Source organism: Drosophila innubila, assembly GCF_004354385.1.
Source record: "Drosophila innubila isolate TH190305 chromosome 3L unlocalized genomic scaffold, UK_Dinn_1.0 0_D_3L, whole genome shotgun sequence".
In the NCBI taxonomy this organism is placed as follows: Eukaryota; Metazoa; Arthropoda; class Insecta; order Diptera; family Drosophilidae; genus Drosophila; species Drosophila innubila.
This window is the reverse complement of record NW_022995376.1, coordinates 8,447,391-8,466,132: the sequence shown is the minus strand read 5'-3', so window position 1 is coordinate 8,466,132 and position 18,742 is coordinate 8,447,391. Positions and strand designations below refer to the sequence as shown.

Below are 18,742 nucleotides of genomic sequence, written 5' to 3'. Positions count from 1 at the left end.
TCGACTGCCTGTCGAATTGTATGCGCTGTAACTTTTTTATTGGGTCACCCACACAAACACACACATACATACATACATACTCAAAGGGCTGGTGGTGCGTATGTGTGTGTGGTTGTCTGTAAACCACTTGAAAATTGTATTTTCATTTCAATTGTTTATTTATTGCGGCACTTGTTCGCATTCGATTTGCCATGCAGCAATTGCTGCAACCACAACAACAACAACAACGCCAACAATAACAGCTGAAGGTTCTGCTGAAAACAAATTCTGTCACATTTCACCAATTTTTTTAAATAACACATACTTACTGATGCATATCAGCAAAACCAAAAGCAAGTGTTATTCCAATTGCTGTTTATTTATTTGATCTGTTCGAACTCTTTGACGCTTTTGCGTAGGAGTAACTAAAACGTAATAAATGAAGACTAAAAACAAAATGAATAACTACAGAAGTGTCAAAGTTTTTTTTAGCATACAAAAATTTAGGTCGTTCCTTCAAAAAAGAGACAAAAGTTGTAAAAAATATATTTATCTATACCGAAACACACATTTTTTGTTAAGGCGATGCTTTTACATTTTTAACAAGATATTTTTTCATATTTTATTTTATTGCAATTTTATTTATATGCCAAATTAAGTTTAAGCAGTGAAGTAAAAAACAGCGGAACATAGATTTATATATTTTTGTAAAGCCGAATTTTTTCAGCGCATATATGTTTAAATATACGATTTAAATATCTGATGTTAAGATTCGTGATGTAAAAAAAATGTAGTTTATATCTCGATACACACTTTTCAACATGCAAACAAATTTAATATATATTTTAATATGATATAATGATCTTCAAATCTCAAAGACTCGAGTTTTGCACAACATTTTTTTACGGAAGTCGACAAGTCGATGTATTGAATAAAGAAGATGCTATATTTCGATAAACATCTCTACTGATTACATCATATAAGTAAGAAGACTTAAGATGGATCTATAGAATACTAATTAAAATTAATATTAAAACTTTGGCGCTTTCAGAGCGAAAAGGTTGAATGGAACGACAGTTTAAGCTTAAGGATATGCGACATGTTAACCACACTTTACTAATTAATTTCACAATTTGCTCTGTTTCTCGTTTTTCGTTTCTGCCACAGTCCACAGTATTGATTGCCAATGAGGCAGCCGAGCCACAGCAGAACTCAGCGTTGCCACATGCTGCCGGCGGCGCTGGGGGAGGTACTGCCGGAGGTGGTGGTGGAAGTATTGGTACACCAAGCTCACCGCTCAGCAGCTCACCGTCCAGCGTTACAGTTGCCACAACAGCAGCAGCAACCACACTCAATGGCAATAGCAACAGCAACATGGCCACTGATGGCAATATATCGGGCAACACATCACCAATTGCTAGCGGAGAGCCGCTGCTACAAACACCACCAGCCCTACAACAACAACAGCAACAACAACAACAGCAGCAACAACAGCAACAATCGCTGATTATATGCAGCAGTCCGACAGCAGCAACTTCAGTGACCGCCAGCTCGATAGCAACGGGAGCCTTGGCAGCCACCAGCAGCAGCAACATCTCGACAGGATTACTGCCCACAGTCGGACTGGACAGCAATGCCAATTGTGGTGTGCCAGCGAGCACATCCCAAGTGCTGGCGCATCTAAATGCCGCCGCAGCGGCGGCAAGTGGCATTATGACCGCCTCGGTGCAATCACCGAATGTTGTAACTAGTCTGAGTAGCGCTCTAGTCCCGGCTCAGCCGGTCGCCTCCTCAGTGGCAGCTGCACTCGCCGCTGCTTCAGCCTCATCGTTGGATGCCAAAAGTCAGCCGAAGCGTTTGCACGTCTCCAATATACCGTTTCGCTTCAGGGATCCCGATTTGCGCGCCATGTTTGGGGTGAGTCTCAAGTCTATAGTATAATACTATACTGTACTTCTCGGGCAAATTCTTTATAGCTAACTTACTTTTCTTTTCTGCTCTATTTGCCTGCAGCAATTTGGCACCATTTTGGACGTGGAAATCATTTTCAATGAACGCGGCAGCAAGGTAAGTTGCCAGGACCCTCGCCCGCTCCTTTTCTTGATCTGATTGTTGCACGATTCATTTAAATTATGCACATAGCGAGCACTTGAAGCATAGTGAAGTCCTTTTGCCTGCCTTTTGTCCAGCGACGGCCACAACCGTTGCCCAGGACAACCTTGGCGCATTTAGTTAAGACTCTAGATATCACTCGGATGTCCTTGCTCTGTAGCAGCTACAGTTACAGCAATACAGCAATACAGCAACAACAACAGTATTATTCAGACTTTTCCGTTCACATAAATATAATTGCATAGTTACGGGCGCTGTTGCCACACGACACCGAAAAATGTGCATAATTTAAGGCGCTGATGCATGCCCCAAGATGCTGTCTTCCCAGCATGTCCTTGGCCTCACCCAAAGTCTGTTCTGTGTGTACTATATTGTAGCATAGCGTTACGTCTTAGTATAAACCATGTTTTTTTTTCTTACTGAATCGTAATCTATATATATACTGTACCTATATATATATACATACTCTATATGTTTCTTTAATTGCATGTTTGATTGCGAATGGCAGGGATTCGGTTTTGTAACATTCGCTAACAGCAACGATGCAGAACGAGCACGCGATCGTCTACACGGCACCGTGGTTGAGGGACGCAAAATCGAGGTGGGTGCATGCAACCAATACCAATACACTCTCAAACACGCACACAAACACACACACCCATAGATACATTCCGGTCACATGGCAAGCTATTATCTGCAACTAATTGCAAAACTATCACAAGTTTCTCATTTACCACAAAAAACTTAAAAACAAAAAAATAGAAAGAAAAGAAATTGACTTTCAACTTGCGGCACTTGCGTGTCGAAAGAGTTTTTCACAAGTTTTTACGCTGCAGCAACTGCCTTTTTAAATTGTCTGCTCCTTTGGGCTTTTCCAATAGTGTATTTAAAATCGAATTCACGCATTGTCAGCGCAATTTGGTTTCTCATTTTAATCAGACTCTGATTCTGATTCTGATTGATTTTTAAATTATGCGTGGCCTTTGTTTTATTTGCCTTTCATTAAATATTAATTACAATTATATTTTCACTCTCTGATTTTCTCCATTTCTTCGTATTTAAGTTAAATGGACAGCTGCAAATAATTGGCATTTAAAATATGCTGAAAATGCACAAAGTGCCAACAAATTAACTGCGCCGCAACTGTATATATTTTATTTCCATATATTATATTTTATTCGCCGCGTCAGCGATACGACAAGGCACAACATCAAAAAGCCGCCTAATTACGCGAAATGCACAAAAGAATTTTATTCACAATTTCCGGTTAAAAGCCTAATTGAATTTCAGCTGATAAAATGCGCCTAAAAGTCCATAATATAAATAACAATTTCTTGAATAGTTACATGACAAATCGACATGAATTTATTTTAAATCAATTTCTATTGAAATATCCATTGCCGTTGCCCTAACTCACACACATTCAAACACTCATACACACACACACACACATAGACCACATTCAAATGTAATTGTTAACTAACACATAATTTATTTCTACATTCTTTATATAAATATATATCTATATAATGTGTATAAAATACCAAAAAAAACCCATCACCAAACTACCAACCACGCTCGCTGCAACTCAACTCAACTGAACTCGTTACTCGAACTCTCTCGTTACCAATATAACCATTGTGAAGGTGAATAACGCCACTGCACGTGTACAAACCAAAAAAGTGACAGCAGTACCCAACGGTAAGTTGCTCTAACAAACACTCACACACACACACACACTCTCTCTCTTTCTCTCACATACACACACCTGCTTCTACACACACACACACACACATATATATAAAACACCTACATAGAACTAAGTGTAAGCTATGTAGCGAAACAAGTTTAAATGTTGAACAAAGAAATGCAATTACGTCTCTGGCCTAGAAGAAGTATAAGAAATGAGAAGCACGCAAACGGCAACTTAAATAGCAATAGCAACAGCAACAACAATAACAACAACGATACAACAACAATAAAAATAAAACTTTAACTGAAACTGCCATAACATTTGACTGGCCGTTGTGTTTAGTGTTGCCATACTTTTCGTTTTACTTTTTTTTTTTTTTTTTTTTTTTTTTTACTTTATTTATTATTTCTTTTTGTTGAACTTTTCACATCAACTTCTTTTGGTTGGCTCTGCGAAAATTTGAGTTGCCAACGAATGTTTCGTAATGAAAATGCTTTGCTCTTGGAAAATGTTGTTGTTTCTTTTGATTTCATTTGGAAGAGCTTGTTAATAGAGAGCGTATGCCAAGGCGTTAGGCAATCAAAAACTTGTTAACTGACTTGCCAATGCCAAAAACTAACAACTTCTACCGGGCTTGCGGCTGCTAAGTAAAACAAAGTACACTCACAAATATACTACAAAACACACACACACACACACCCATAAACACACACACACACACACACACAATTACATTCAAAGTGTTTGCCGAATTTTGTGTTGTTTTTTTAGTTTATGTTTAAAATGTGTCTGCATTTGAATTTGATACTGATACTGATACTGATTATAAACTGATTGAACTGATGATTGAATACATTCTGATATTGATGAAACAAACAACCATTTTTTATATTTTGTTTTCTCTCACACCACACACAGTTGTACTGACCAAAGACGGTGCCATACCGGCTCCAGCTCTAGGTGAGCAAACCAGAGAACAAATTAAAATGAAAAATGAATGCATAGATATAAATAAAGCATTTGTTATATGTGTCTTGTGATTTGCTTTAATAAATACTATGTTGTCTATATCTGTAGGCACCCAAAAATTTCCCATGCATAACCAATAAATGTAACACCAAAACTCTATTATAATCTCTCTCCTGGCATGTTGCATGCTAACGGTGGCATGATAAACAAACGAATAACTTTCTCAAAATTGGCTAAAAAAAATATACTCTTATTATATATTTCAAAACCAAATATCATCTAAGAAAATACGCAATTAAACTCACAGTCCCAGCATGATAACTGTCTAAAACTGTTGCCCTGTTTTATATGATAGTAAACTATAATCTATACATATAATCGTATATTTCTTGTACCATCTCAACTCATAAAACTTGGCAAAACAAACATCAAATGTCTTGTCTTCCATTTATAATCCAAACTGTCTCTATCGTTTAAGTGAAGTGTGTGAATTTTCTTAAGAAAAACATCTTGCAGATAAAAAAAAGAAGATAGAATTGTACCTTTTGGTGCCATCGTGTGGTATTTTATTCAAAGTTTTGTCAGTTAGAAGTAGAAGAAGTTCTTGGATATTTAATGTTGTGACTGCATTTGCGCACAATTTCATTTGAAGTTGCGGTTGCTTAAAAGTTTTCCCAAGAAGAAGAAAAGGCAAAAAAGTAAGACGGCAGCAGCCAGAAAGTTGTCCATGCCATGTATAATAAATAATACGACTGATTAAATCGTATTTTCCCTGCAAGTTGCCATTAAAAAATATTCACAGTGCAAAATCTATACTTTAGTTTCGCTCAAATACGATAAGCCGCTTACCAGCCAGACCCAAGGTTTTGGCCCAAGCTAACCAAACTGAGCTGAGCCCTGTGCCTGGCAAAAGGGAAAGGCTCAAACACTGCCAGCAGCTGCTCCACGAAGGAGTTTTTGCCTCCATGTGGATGGAACATGCAAAATGCTTTTGTATCGCCAACAAACTTCGATGCAGACAGACAGACAGACGACTGGACATAACGACAGACAGGACATGAGCTGCTGCACATGCGACTGAAGCTGCCAGCAACGTCTTTAACCTGTTTTATACCCTGTACCACGGGTATATTAACTTTGTGCATGGAATAAAGAGTTCTGTTCTTAGTTCGCAGGTTCGCTATTCAAAATTTTTCTAACTTTAATATAAAAGGTATTGAGAGAACTGAAATTAACCTGTAAGTTTCACAGAAATTGCTCCATTAATAAAATAAAAGTCATTTTTAAAAAGTTCATGTACAGGTTGACTTGTTTCTGTGGACAGTTTTCTTGGCTACCTTTGCCCTGCACATTTCTTTCCTGCTGCCGCTGTTGTCCTCATGTGTCTCCTCTGCTTGCCACGTGCCCGTAATGCGCTTCATTTGCGTTGCACTAAATGCAAGCAGTCTGTCCATTGGGATGCCCAACTATTTATGCGGTTACCGGCATATTATAGAAATAGACACAGACAGACAGTCAGGCCAAGAGAAGACTGAATAGCAGGCACTCACTTTATCACGTTTCTTTAGCCTGGCAAATGGCTGGCAACATTAGCCTGAAAACAGTAAGTAGACTATGAATGCGAATGGGAATAGGAATAAAAGCACAGAGCCCACGTTGTCCTGCTCCTAGAGTTTGTAGTCAGGATAATTACAAATAAACCACAAAGTTGCAAACATGTTGCGGCACATACACACACCCATAAATTGTGAGAAAAATACAACGTAAAAAAACAAAAATGAAGTAAAAAAAAAAAAAAAATAACTAAAAGTTTTCCTTGAAGTCCTGATGCCTCCATGTCCTTTGGCCGTTGTAGAAACGTTTTATTTTAGCCCTATGGTTGTTGTGTGTTATGCAAATGTGTTCTTTTCACACACACACACACACACACACGCACACATACACACCCTTACCATCTCTGTGCATTTGGAAGAAAGTTTGTCTTCTACTTCGTATGTTGATTTCAACGTTGCACGGCACTTGGCACTCTCCTTCCCTCCCCACCCCTCCCATTTAACCCCCTCACTATTTTCCATACATACTTGTGCTTATGTATGTGTAGCTCTTTTATTTTTTCGTTGATCCTTTGACATGTTAAACTTAAGGCGCTCCAGCCAACAACCAGGAGCTAGAACAACAACTGAGTACCTCTTCCTGCCTCCTGTTTTTGTCTGTCTGGCTGTCTATCTGACATGTATTTTACTGCATTTTTCGCTAGTTATAACCCTATTTTTTGTGGAATTTATTTAGATTCGATCGTAAGCAGATTGCTTTGGAAATAACCAAAGGGCGACAGGAAGCGTTTGAACTTATTTGTTATTTAACTGGCATTTGTGTCATTCATTTGACATTTTCCATTGCATACTTTTGTACGCCATTGCATTTGGCGTCCATTTTGTGACACAAAAAAGAAGACAGAGTAAAAGCAGAATGAAATATAATAAAGCATGCAAAACTCTAAGAGAAACTCAAACAAATTTTAAATCAAAACAAATATAAACAACAAAGTTGTTAAACACAATTCGCTTTCAGCCAACTTTGCAACGGAAAGCGTTTTGTAGTCTAAACAAAATAATGATAATGGATAGATAGCTAAAATAAATAAATGTATATTAAATACAAATCAAAAATGCATGTTCTGTGCTAAACCAAAAAACCCCTTACTATTTCCTAGCATCACAACAAATTATCAAATACACTGTAATTGCATAAGCACGGCCCAAAACTTGTAAATGTAATTGAGCTGCGTGTCATGTATAAAATAAAAGCTATTTTATTTCAATGAAAAACCCTATTTAAATGTAAAACTAATGCAAATATTTTCTCTTGCCTTTTACATGCCTACGACGAAAACAAAAAAAAAAACAACAACAACTGAATGTATATATATCGATAAATCAAATGGATGCAGTTTGTGTACAATGGCCGGAAGGTGAGTTTTTTGTCAAGTTTATTACTTTTTTTGATGTATTTGTATTTTGTATTTATTGCCTGCAGTATTTTGTTTCAAATAATACTTACACATACACATATTCAATTGAGCACACACACAGTAACAGAAAAATTAAGTTATATTTAAAGTGAATACAAATCCATTTTCAGTTTATCAAATCTAACTATAAGCCATGGATTACCGTTTAGCATATAAGCCACTAAATATAAATGACAATCATTAAGATAACAATGCTAGGCAGGTATATAAACAATTATTATATCTTTATATATATATATGGATGGGTTCTTTGAAAGGTCGAGAAATCATTTCGAAATTGTATTCAATTTGTCGCTTAACTAATCAATTCAATTTCATTGTTTTCCATTTGTATTTATATTTCTTGATTTTGTTATTAGGTTCCGCGTTGATTCATATAAAATGTATGCATATATTATATATACCTAAATAATTATTATGATAATACTATTTTGATGACTGTTTGTAACTGTTTTATGTTTTTCGTCCATCTTTCTTTTGCATATAACCCAAAGTTCGTCTAATAAGAATTCAAACAAAAATAGAAAATGAAACAAATTTAATGAATTGAAATGAAAATTCAAATATCATTAATATTCCGTTCGACAAACTGTTATTAAACAGGCGCGTCATCATTTTCTTTTCTAGTCTTGATGATGATGATGATAATGAGCTCATCTAATGATGGTTATGAATTTAGCATATTGCGGCTGTGTTGTCTTATGCATACTACCTACTATAAATATACTATTTATAAATATATATATTGATTATATATATATTTGAAAAATCAATATTATTACGTTTGACTCTTTTCTTTAACCAGTTTTGTTGTATGTGCGTTTTGTATTTTTTTTCCTCAGTTCGTTTTATGTTTTGACACATTTTGGTCTAAACATTGTCGGAAATGCTCCTTAGCGTAATTACTTCTTACACATACACTCACATGACTACAATAAAATACACACACGAATGTATGTAACTGGTAACTTTCGACGCGTTCTAAGCAGCTTAACTTAGCACTAGATCTAAGCAAAAACCACAAAACCAAATCGCTATTCACTGCATCCCAGAATTCGATATGTAAATACAACACACACACACACACACAGATTGAGATACTCACACACACACACACACACACACACACACACACTCACAGTCACTTACTCGGAGCTCATCTAAACATTGAATGATACGCAAAATCTAACGAAATTTATGAACGTGTATATGAACCTTAAGGTTATCGCCTGCCCGTGGCCGCAGCTTGGCCATTTTTGGGGGCGCCCGTTGGGGCTGGAGGGCCAACGTTGACGCCCATGCCGCTGACGATGCCGATGCCACTGTCGGTGTCACAAGCGGCAGGTGTGCCACAATCGATGGCACACAGCGTTGCACCCGCGCCCACAGCTGCTCCAGCTGCCACGTCCATTGTGTTAGCGCCACGTCATCCACCGCACAGCGCTGTCCCAGCAGCTGTAACGGCACAATCTGCAGCAGCAACGACACGGCGGAGGTACATTGAAAAGTCTCGATTCCAATTTGTTCAGTGTGTGCGGCAGTTAAACCAAAAAAAAAAAAAAAGCAGAATTCAAAAATTGATCAACAATTGATTCGTTAATTCACACTCACCAATACACACACACAAATATATACACAGAGATGAACAAGTACAACAAAAAGCCACAAATTTGTTAGCTATGAGATCTGTACCATATATACATACATACTCGTACTTATTACACATATATATTTGTTGTCTTGTTAATTTGGTTACGCATTTGGGTTTGACTATATGCTAAGTATAATATATATTGCATACTTTTTGGCGCCCTTGAGATTGCATTGTTCTACGGCTAGGCACACACACAAACATGCAGACACGTTCCCAAGAACCGATCAATCAATCAACCAAACCAATCGACCAACTAGTGGCAAACTCACCTGAATACTGTAATTAGCTGTTAAGTATGGAAAGGTTTTCTAGCTTTAACCATAGTGTACTTAATTATATACCAAATACCATACTATATATATATCGTATTTTATAACGTACCCAACTTTATCGTATCCTGTGACGGTAGTCAATATTTTGCGCAGCCAGCGTTTTTTAAGGCATTTCTTATAGAGCATTAGTTATTTAGCTATTCTCGTAAATTCTTTATAGAAATATAACTATCTCTCTTACTTTTTCCATCTATCTCTTGCTATCACTATTTTCTACTCTGTTTTACTCTCAATATGTTTCACTTACTTTGGCAAATTTTGCACGTCTTTTGTTTTGTGTTATCATCGCTTTGGCTCAAGCAAAAGTCACCATCAAAATCAAAATTTATATCGAAAAGATATTGCAAAAATGAATTATTGTCGAATTTCTGCATGCACCAGCAAGATTCGAACGTATTTTGATTGCTTAGTTCTACTGCATTTTCATTTGTAATTAGCAAATATCGAAATTAACTTTGTTGGTAACTGAAATTTAAAATTATCGAGCTTTTGCGTTACTAATAATTTGCATACGAATTGCACAATTCCAATTTTAATTATATGCTAGTCAAATAAATTGTGTTACATTTGTTTGGGCTGAAGCCACTCACACATTTCAATTATAATTTGTGTTGCAACTGTGCAAACTGTGTAAAAGTTGCCACAATTTTCGCTGAGGTCAACATTTATGGTCTTGGCAGTTCGCTTTGTGCCAGCTTATTGCGGTCTGGCTGCCAATTGTTTATTATGAGCCAAATAAATTTGTTTTTAATTGCGTTTCTGGACTCATCGAATCAATGGAAATCCATTTCCATGTCAGTTATCAAAAGCTGATTGCTATAATATATTAAATAATTAGCCATAAGGATTTTCGATCACTTGTTGAACTAAAATCGAAGGCTAACTGCTATATAACTGCTCTAACCATTTATCTGTCTTCTTCTTTCATCTTTAAACTTTCTCTTTCCATGCACTATCCCTTAATTTAGTTTTATATAAATGTTTCTTACTAGTTTTTGATTGTATTTTAAAAGGTTCAAGGGTTAACGTTAATCTTAGCTAAAATGTACAATTTTTAACTATATGATTGTGTATACATATTTTATTATGCTTTTGTATACGAAAGTCTCTAACACATATGTTCACCTACCAAAAGAAAAAAACACCAAAGTGCAATGCGTTTCTTAAAAAGGTCTTGCCAAATATACACGTAAAATATAAATACTATTTATATACATATATGTTAATACTAAACTACAGATCGGTCTACTGTTTTTAGTATATTGTTGATGGATGATCATGAGAAAATATAGTTTTATATATATAAAAAAAAAAAAAACAACTGCGTAGAATTTCTTGGTATTTTAAATGTTATCATGTTAAGTATGTTTCGAACTGAATCCCCCTTTATATGACTGACTTCACGTATGTCTTATGTACTCGTATTGTTATATGTATATATTAAAATCATCTCAGCGCTCAATCGATACTTAAACTATATACATACAAACAGTTACTACATTATGCCTAGTATTTGCTAAACATATACTATATAAATATATGAATTATATACTTATATATTTACTTATATAAAGAGAGAGAAAACTAACCGCATGCGTTTTATGTTCTTTTCTTTTCCTTTTTTCTACTTTTTGCACACGAACACAAACAAACAAACAAACAAACACACACGAAACAATGTAATGCGTGTGTATAAATATTCACAAACACACACACACAAACATACACATTAAACACTCACACACTGGTAAAATGTTGTGTACAAATCGTTGCAAAAAACAAAACCAAAAATCTATAAAAAAAAAACCAAAAAAATGAATATCCAAAAAAAAAACTCGTTTGGCCGCCTCACAGCCGCCGTAGCCGCCGCCGCTGCCATGCGTGGAGTTGCCATACAACGTGGACATGTGGGCGTGGTCGGTGCCACACCCTACCATCATCCCCATCATCCGCATCATCATCCGGCGCTGGCAGCCGCCGCTGCCGCCGCCCAACAGCAACAGCAACGTCAAGTGGCCGCCGCCGCCGTGGCCGCAGCAGCCGCCCAACAGCAGCAGCACCAACACCAACAACAACAGCAGCAGCAACATCAGCAGCAGCAACAGCAACAACAGCAGCAGCAGCAACAACAACAGCAGCAGCAACAACACGCCGCCGTCGCCGCCGCCGCAGCTGCCCAACACTCACAGCACGCCGCTGCCGCCGCCGCCGCCCACTCACAATCGCATGCCCATGCGCATGCGCTGCACCTGCAGCCGACGCTCCAGGCCGTCGCGGTGCCCACAGCGCCCGGCAGCGCAGCGGCTGCTGCTGCCGCACAGCAACATTCGGTGCTGCAACAATCGCTCGCTGCGGCCGCTGCCGCACAGGAACTCTGGCGTGGCGGGCAATGCGAACGCTGCTGCCGCCGCTGCGTATGCGGCACGCCTATCCGCTGCACAGGCTTCCCAAACGCCGGCCGCTGCTGCTGCGGCTGCTGCTTCCATGGCAGCGTCGGCCAATGCGGCCAACAACGCTGCAGCTTTGCATGGATTTGCGCCGTAAGTAGAGACTCCTCCACGTTGTCCCACAATCGTCGACGTCGCAAATATCACAAAAAAAAAAAGAAAAAAAAATTTAAAATTTAAAAAAAAAAAAGTAACAACAATGTAGTTTTTAGTTGTATTTTTTTTTATGTTTTTTTTTTAGTTAATTAAACTAAAATATTTTGAATGTAGTTTTAGCGCACTTACTTTTTGTTCATGTGGTGTCTAAGCTCGCTCGCTCGCTCCCAATCGCTTACTCAAAACAAACAACAACAACAGCAATTGAAGCATGAGCAGCAACAGCAGAAGCAACAACAAACATCTAGTGGCAACTCATTGCCTTTGCATGCAACAAATAATCACGCATACGCCATGTTATACCTGCTGTTGCTGTTGTTTTTCTATTGCTGTTGCCTAGACACGCACACAAAAAAAAAACGCCTTCACACTGTCATCTGTCATCATTTGATACACGAAACCAACACACACACACATACACACACCCTACCCCACCCCAATCAAATTCCCTGTCATCGTCGAGCGACAATTTGTTTCATAGCTTTAACGTTGTTTTTTTCGTCTCTCTTTTTAATGGTCTATGCGGTGAATTTTTGATATTAGCTACCTTGTGTGTGTAACGTTTTTTATAAGTACTCGTACTCGTACTCGTAATATTTAATGCATAGCGTCACTACCATCTAATTGAACCGCAAGTTTAGACTTGTCTCTCTTGTATAAACAAACAAACGACTACAACTACAACTCAATAATAAAAAGCAGCAACCAATTAACGCACGGCATCAACAACTATATAAACAATTAATTATTTTAAACATATATCATAAATATATATATATCCTTGATTGAGAAAAGTTTTTTGGCATCGTTTACTACATACACTATATCTAAATATATATTTATTTATTGTTTTTTGAATTAATCTGGTTAAAGGGAACTGCGTAATTGTATATTGTGTACCACTAGGCGTATGATGATTTTTGATATTAAAAAATTGTTGTTTTTTTTTCAATGCGTCTGCTGCTGCTGCTGTCGCGCATGTTTCCTCAATATTCTTATTATTTATATATTATACACATGTTTCTTTTGTTATTACTGTGGCTGCTGTTCTAAATAACTAAATTAAATAGCGTACGAATGATGATAACCAATTATACTATATGAATTCTACCCAAACTAATTAGCTAGGTGCATGAGTGTCTGTTCTGTCGAATCGAATCGAATCGAATCAAAAGCAACCGAGCAAGAAATGTTTGTTGTAGATATCGTGGGTCTCCTACTTATATGGTTGGTTATCCTTGCTAGTATTCTACTTATCATTTACTTATGCATATGCATTATCTAACATTCAGCTAATCAGCTCCTCATCAATTAGGTCAGATAGGACACAGAAATAGATACATAGTTAGATAGATCAGATGTTAGGAAGTCTAGGTGTTTGCATTTCTATTAGGAAGGGGATATGTTAGGCATTTATTATTTTTCAGTTACACCTTAAGTTTCAACCATTTTTACCCAATGCATCCGGTACAAAAATACAACAACAACAGACTGTAGGGCAGAGGCAAAGTTTTGGCATAAATTAAAATATTTTTGTAGCTATTGGAAAAGCAAAACTTTGCCCTTATCCTGATAGTCTGCTCATAGCGCCCCAAAAACCAAATACCCACACACAAGTGCGTTAAAAAAAATAAATCAAATTAACTATGCAAAAATAAAATAAATAACAATTTTTGAATTTTGCTTTAAGTGCCAGCAAATTGACAGCAAAATCAGATCAATTAGTATATTAATAATAAATAATTTTAAATACTTGCTCTGTTTCGGCTGTCATTGAGAATATGATTGAAAGTAATATGTGGAACTAATATTAATCTATTGACTTTACTTTATCGTTCTTCTCGACACACACAGCGTATACTATGATCCCTTCTTAGCAGCTGCTGCTTCCGCTGATCCAAATTTACGCTTCCAGGTAAGTTCAGTAAATACTCTGTATTCCCTGCTAGAGTTAGGCTTAGAATTATTTTTAGTAATTGTTAAGATATTGTTAATATTCGATCTAGTTAAAGCTGGCTGGCTAGCTAAACTAAAAACCCTAACTTTATATTAAATAAGAAATATATATACATATATATATTATATATAAATTTTACAGGCAGCCAAACCGGTCACTGAAGTTCCAGCCGCACAGCCAGCCGCCATATTAAATGTAATGAAACTTATTCAAATTAATACGCTAACCGTACAAAACAATACCAAATTAAAAACGCTGTCTAAACTATTTGTATTTATTATACATATTATCTCGTACATATACTACATACATTTTATATTTTTTATATTTACACTTTTACATTTTGATGGTAGCTTGTGAAAAGACACCAATTCATTAATTATTTACACACTCTTGACTTGGTTTTCGAGCAGATTTTGTTTCTTTTGCATTTCAAAAACTAACGACGCGTTTTGATTTAGCTGTGTAACTATGAACTATGAAACACACCCTTAATGTATCTACAACACATTGAGAAACATTTTCTCTAATTTATTTACTTACTTACATTTTGTTTTATTTTGGTATCTGGTCGTGCAAATGCGTCTGTAAAATTTGGTGATATACAAGCGTATATTCTTGTACTTACATATAAATAAAAACAAATCACAATATTATTATAAAATATGTTTATAGGCCATGTGCTAAGCGTCATTTACTAATCACCGTACATAAATATAACTGCTTTTATGTATTTATGTATTTATCCATTGTGATTGAAACACCTAAGTCAATTTCAACTTACATTTAAAGCGATTAATAATTTGCATCCTTAATTGATTATTGTCAACGCAACTATTATCCTTTTTACATTATTACACGCGTAGTAAAACAACAACTATAAAAAAAAAAAAACAACAAATGCTTTGATCAGCAGCCCACACAAAGGCGCATTGCATACTTTCAGGCTGCATGCCGCTCTCTCTCTCTCTCTCTCGCTCTCTTTCTCTATCTATTTAAAGTTAAATTTGAAAGAGAAAATAAATTCAGTTTTTATGGTTTTTCTTAAAAATTCACACGCTACTTTTTCTTTGTTTGTTTCAATTTTTGCTTTTGCAATCAATATTTAAATATGTATTTATATATTCTTGATATATACATACAAATCTTTAATCTTAAGTAGCATATTAATAATTATTCTTCAATGCTGTGAACATTTTTCGTAAATACTAAGAATGTATTCTTCTTTTTGGTTACTTTTTTCACGACTGTTACAACAAACGCTACAACAACCACAACAACAACTACAATAAACCAAAAATCGTTACAACATTATCAAAAAAAAAAAAAAAAAAAAAACAAAAAATTATACCAAATATATATCGAAAAACTTACAGCGCCGCACTGTGACTACGCTAAACAGTACCCCACATACGATCAACCGCATTCCGGTACCACAGAATGTTTTGGTAAAAATAATCATTTTTAGCTAGCAACATTTTGATAATTGCAATAAATAATCGTATATACATAGATCAGTTTGTTTGTTGTGCCCCCATTTTGTGTTTTGTTTCTACTTATATGCGTGTTGTCATACCTTAATTTATGTTATCTATCTATATCTGCGCTTTATGTCTTGCAACCACATCTAAGTTATGATCTTAACCCTAGTTGTAATCGATATTTACGATAAGTTCTTTATGATACCCTGCACATTTGGCGCTTTGTTTGTAGCATTTACTTAATAATCGTACTTATATTATGTATATCCAACGGATCTTTGGCATCTTGGGTTTTGTAGTTCGGATTCGCTGGTCATTGCCCTGAATATTAAACTTATATGTACTTATAATACCAAAAAAAAAAAAAAAGAAAAAATGAACACTCTGATTTAATTTGATTGCACTCCTTTTGCGTTACCTTTTTATTTAGTTCGGTTTAGGTTCTTAACTCTTTTTGCCATTTTGCTCTCTCTCTCTCTCTCTCTCTATCACCTGTCGCTAGTTTTGTCGTTGCCGTTGCAATAGCTCTAACTGCGCTCCCTTTAACACACAATTTGCTTCACATTATTCCAGGCCACTGCTCCGCTGTTAAAGACACCCCTGTCTCAGGCCCAGCAGTAGGCGTATGCCACGGCGGCCACCACCTACACGGCGGTTGCTGCCCGGGCCGCCTATGGCGCCGCTGCAGCTGCAGCCGCCCAACCGGCACTCGCTGGTTATGCCACCGTAGCGGGGTAAGTTTAGACCTCAATATGCCATCAGCTCCATCCGTTGCCATCTTAGCCAAGATTGAGCAGCTTTCCATTCACAAATATTCTCACAAAACTTACAGTTAACCCATACAGTTCAGAGAACTACAAAATAACACCTAACTCATTAACCTAAACTAAAAAATAACATCTAATTAATGACTCCAAGAGTCACTTCAAATATTGTAGATAGGCAGAAAAATTTAAATTTAAATTTTTTTTTTGGGGGAGTTAGATTTGCATTCATCATATCTGAAAGTGAATTATATACGAAATAAAATTAAGCTAAGCTAAAGTTTAATTTCTGTATTTTATATAATTATTTTATTTGTCTTCTAATGTTATAACATCGGTATATTTTTTTAATATTATTTATTTCAAAGTAGTTGTGGTTGATTTTTAATAACTAAATATTTTATTTATTATCATATAATTTATTTCTAATTTAAATATCATTTAACTATTTTATTCTTAAATTATTCCCACAAACAATATTATATGTTCTTTTAATTTTATTTTAATTCCATATCTTTTGTAGTTGTGCTTATCCCCTTTAATTTTCTTAGTTTTTTAACACTTGACTAATTTATTTGATTTCATTCTCTTTTTGTACAAATTGAAAATTAACAAAAATCACCTATCAAGAGTAGCAAAAGTCTAACACCGAAAACTGAAGATACCAAACTAAAAATTGAACTGTTTTGCAAAACAATATCAAGACTAAACAATTTTTATTAAAAATAATAAAGCTGGGAAAATTATGAAAATGTGAATCATGAATGGAGAAATATAAGAAGTATACGGAAATTTCAAACTTAAACTGTGGATAACAATAATTTAAGGAACAACATTAACAACTAACACTATCAAACTAAACAAACCTAACCAAAACTGGAATCATCAAGCAACTATCGCCTTACTAAACATATTAAAACAATTAATTAATTATTTAAGATGTAACTAATAAGATATAAACGAAATATTTATAGTTATGCGCGCGAATATGCGGATCCTTATCTAGGACATGGAATTGGACCCGTTCCCGGCTATGGGGTAAGTTTCTGTCATAAATGTTTTTCACTCCCTTATAAATATTGCTTTCATCTGCTTTACTTAATCCCTGCTTTTATATTTCTTTTATCATTTTCTCTTACAGGCAACTATGTATCGCGGTGGATTCAACCGTTTTACGCCATATTAGAAAGCTACACAAGTCAGCCAAATAATGCAATTGGACTACTCTCGAAAATGCTCAATGTATGAACAAAAATTAGACGTAAATACTCGTACTCCTCCTCTACAGTGCAGTAAGTAGCAGTTAACTCTAAACCGATAGATGCAGATACTCAATCCACACTGAACAGACGCTCAAAGATGAACAAAAACAAATTGATACCCATACTCAATATGGAGAGTTATAAATCAAAGCTAAATTTAGACAGAACAAAAACAAAAACTGTGGCAAATTAAGCAAAGCAAAAACAAATCAATGTCGTCAAAAAAAAAAAAAAAAAAAAAAGATGAGAAAAGAAAAGAAAAGAAAAAAAGCAAATGCAGTATAAACAATATATTTAAATGGCAATTAGTTTGCAAAACGTGCTTCATGCGTAGATTTTTACCAAAAACAAAAGCTGAAATTTTTGTGCGGCAAATCAGAATTTATATAAAAATATATATATATATTTAATATATACCTACGGGATATATGTATAATTATTGTATTTGTATATCAAAAAATGAGCAATTTTTATGTATTTTCAAGCTGCATACTCAAAATGAAAAAAAAAACCAACAAAAAAATATTTTTTGTTCAATAAGTTAGCTTTATATTTATGATTATTTCTGTTTATGTAATTGTTACATTTAGCATTGTAGTTTATAGTCAACCAAAAGCAAGAAAAACAAATTATTTGTTATTTTTCTAATATATACGCATAAAGCTATTGAAAAGTTGCCAAAACAAACAAAAATCACTAAAAACTTATATATTTTTGGAGCACATACAATTTTTTTATTCATTAACAAAAATTCTTTTTAAAATTTTACAGCTCCAAAGAATACTCAATTTTTATTGTAAATTTTCAAATAATTATTGTATCAACGAATTTATTTGTAATGTTTTAAATATTTTTGCTTTTGCTTTTTATTGTTCCTAGTATTTTATTTGGCAGCTAAAATGCAA

At 35.3% G+C, this 18,742-nt stretch overlaps 1 protein-coding gene across 1 annotated transcript in view; it reads left to right on the top strand.

Annotated features, from left to right (window-relative positions):
• The window catches only part of LOC117789010 (protein bunched, class 2/F/G isoform), a 78,113-nt gene extending 60,112 nt beyond the window's left edge, over window positions 1-18,001 (top strand). Inside the window, exons 5-13 of the mRNA XM_034627996.1 lie at window positions 1,147-1,896; window positions 1,993-2,046; window positions 2,600-2,692; window positions 3,738-3,792; window positions 4,703-4,744; window positions 7,704-7,724; window positions 16,385-16,545; window positions 17,550-17,613; window positions 17,717-18,001. Of these exons, the coding sequence (XP_034483887.1) occupies window positions 1,147-1,896; window positions 1,993-2,046; window positions 2,600-2,692; window positions 3,738-3,792; window positions 4,703-4,744; window positions 7,704-7,724; window positions 16,385-16,545; window positions 17,550-17,613; window positions 17,717-17,823 (1,347 nt within the window). The 3' untranslated portion in view covers window positions 17,824-18,001. The remainder of the gene's footprint in view (window positions 1-1,146; window positions 1,897-1,992; window positions 2,047-2,599; window positions 2,693-3,737; window positions 3,793-4,702; window positions 4,745-7,703; window positions 7,725-16,384; window positions 16,546-17,549; window positions 17,614-17,716) is intronic.
• The last annotated feature ends 741 nt before the right edge of the window (window positions 18,002-18,742 follow it).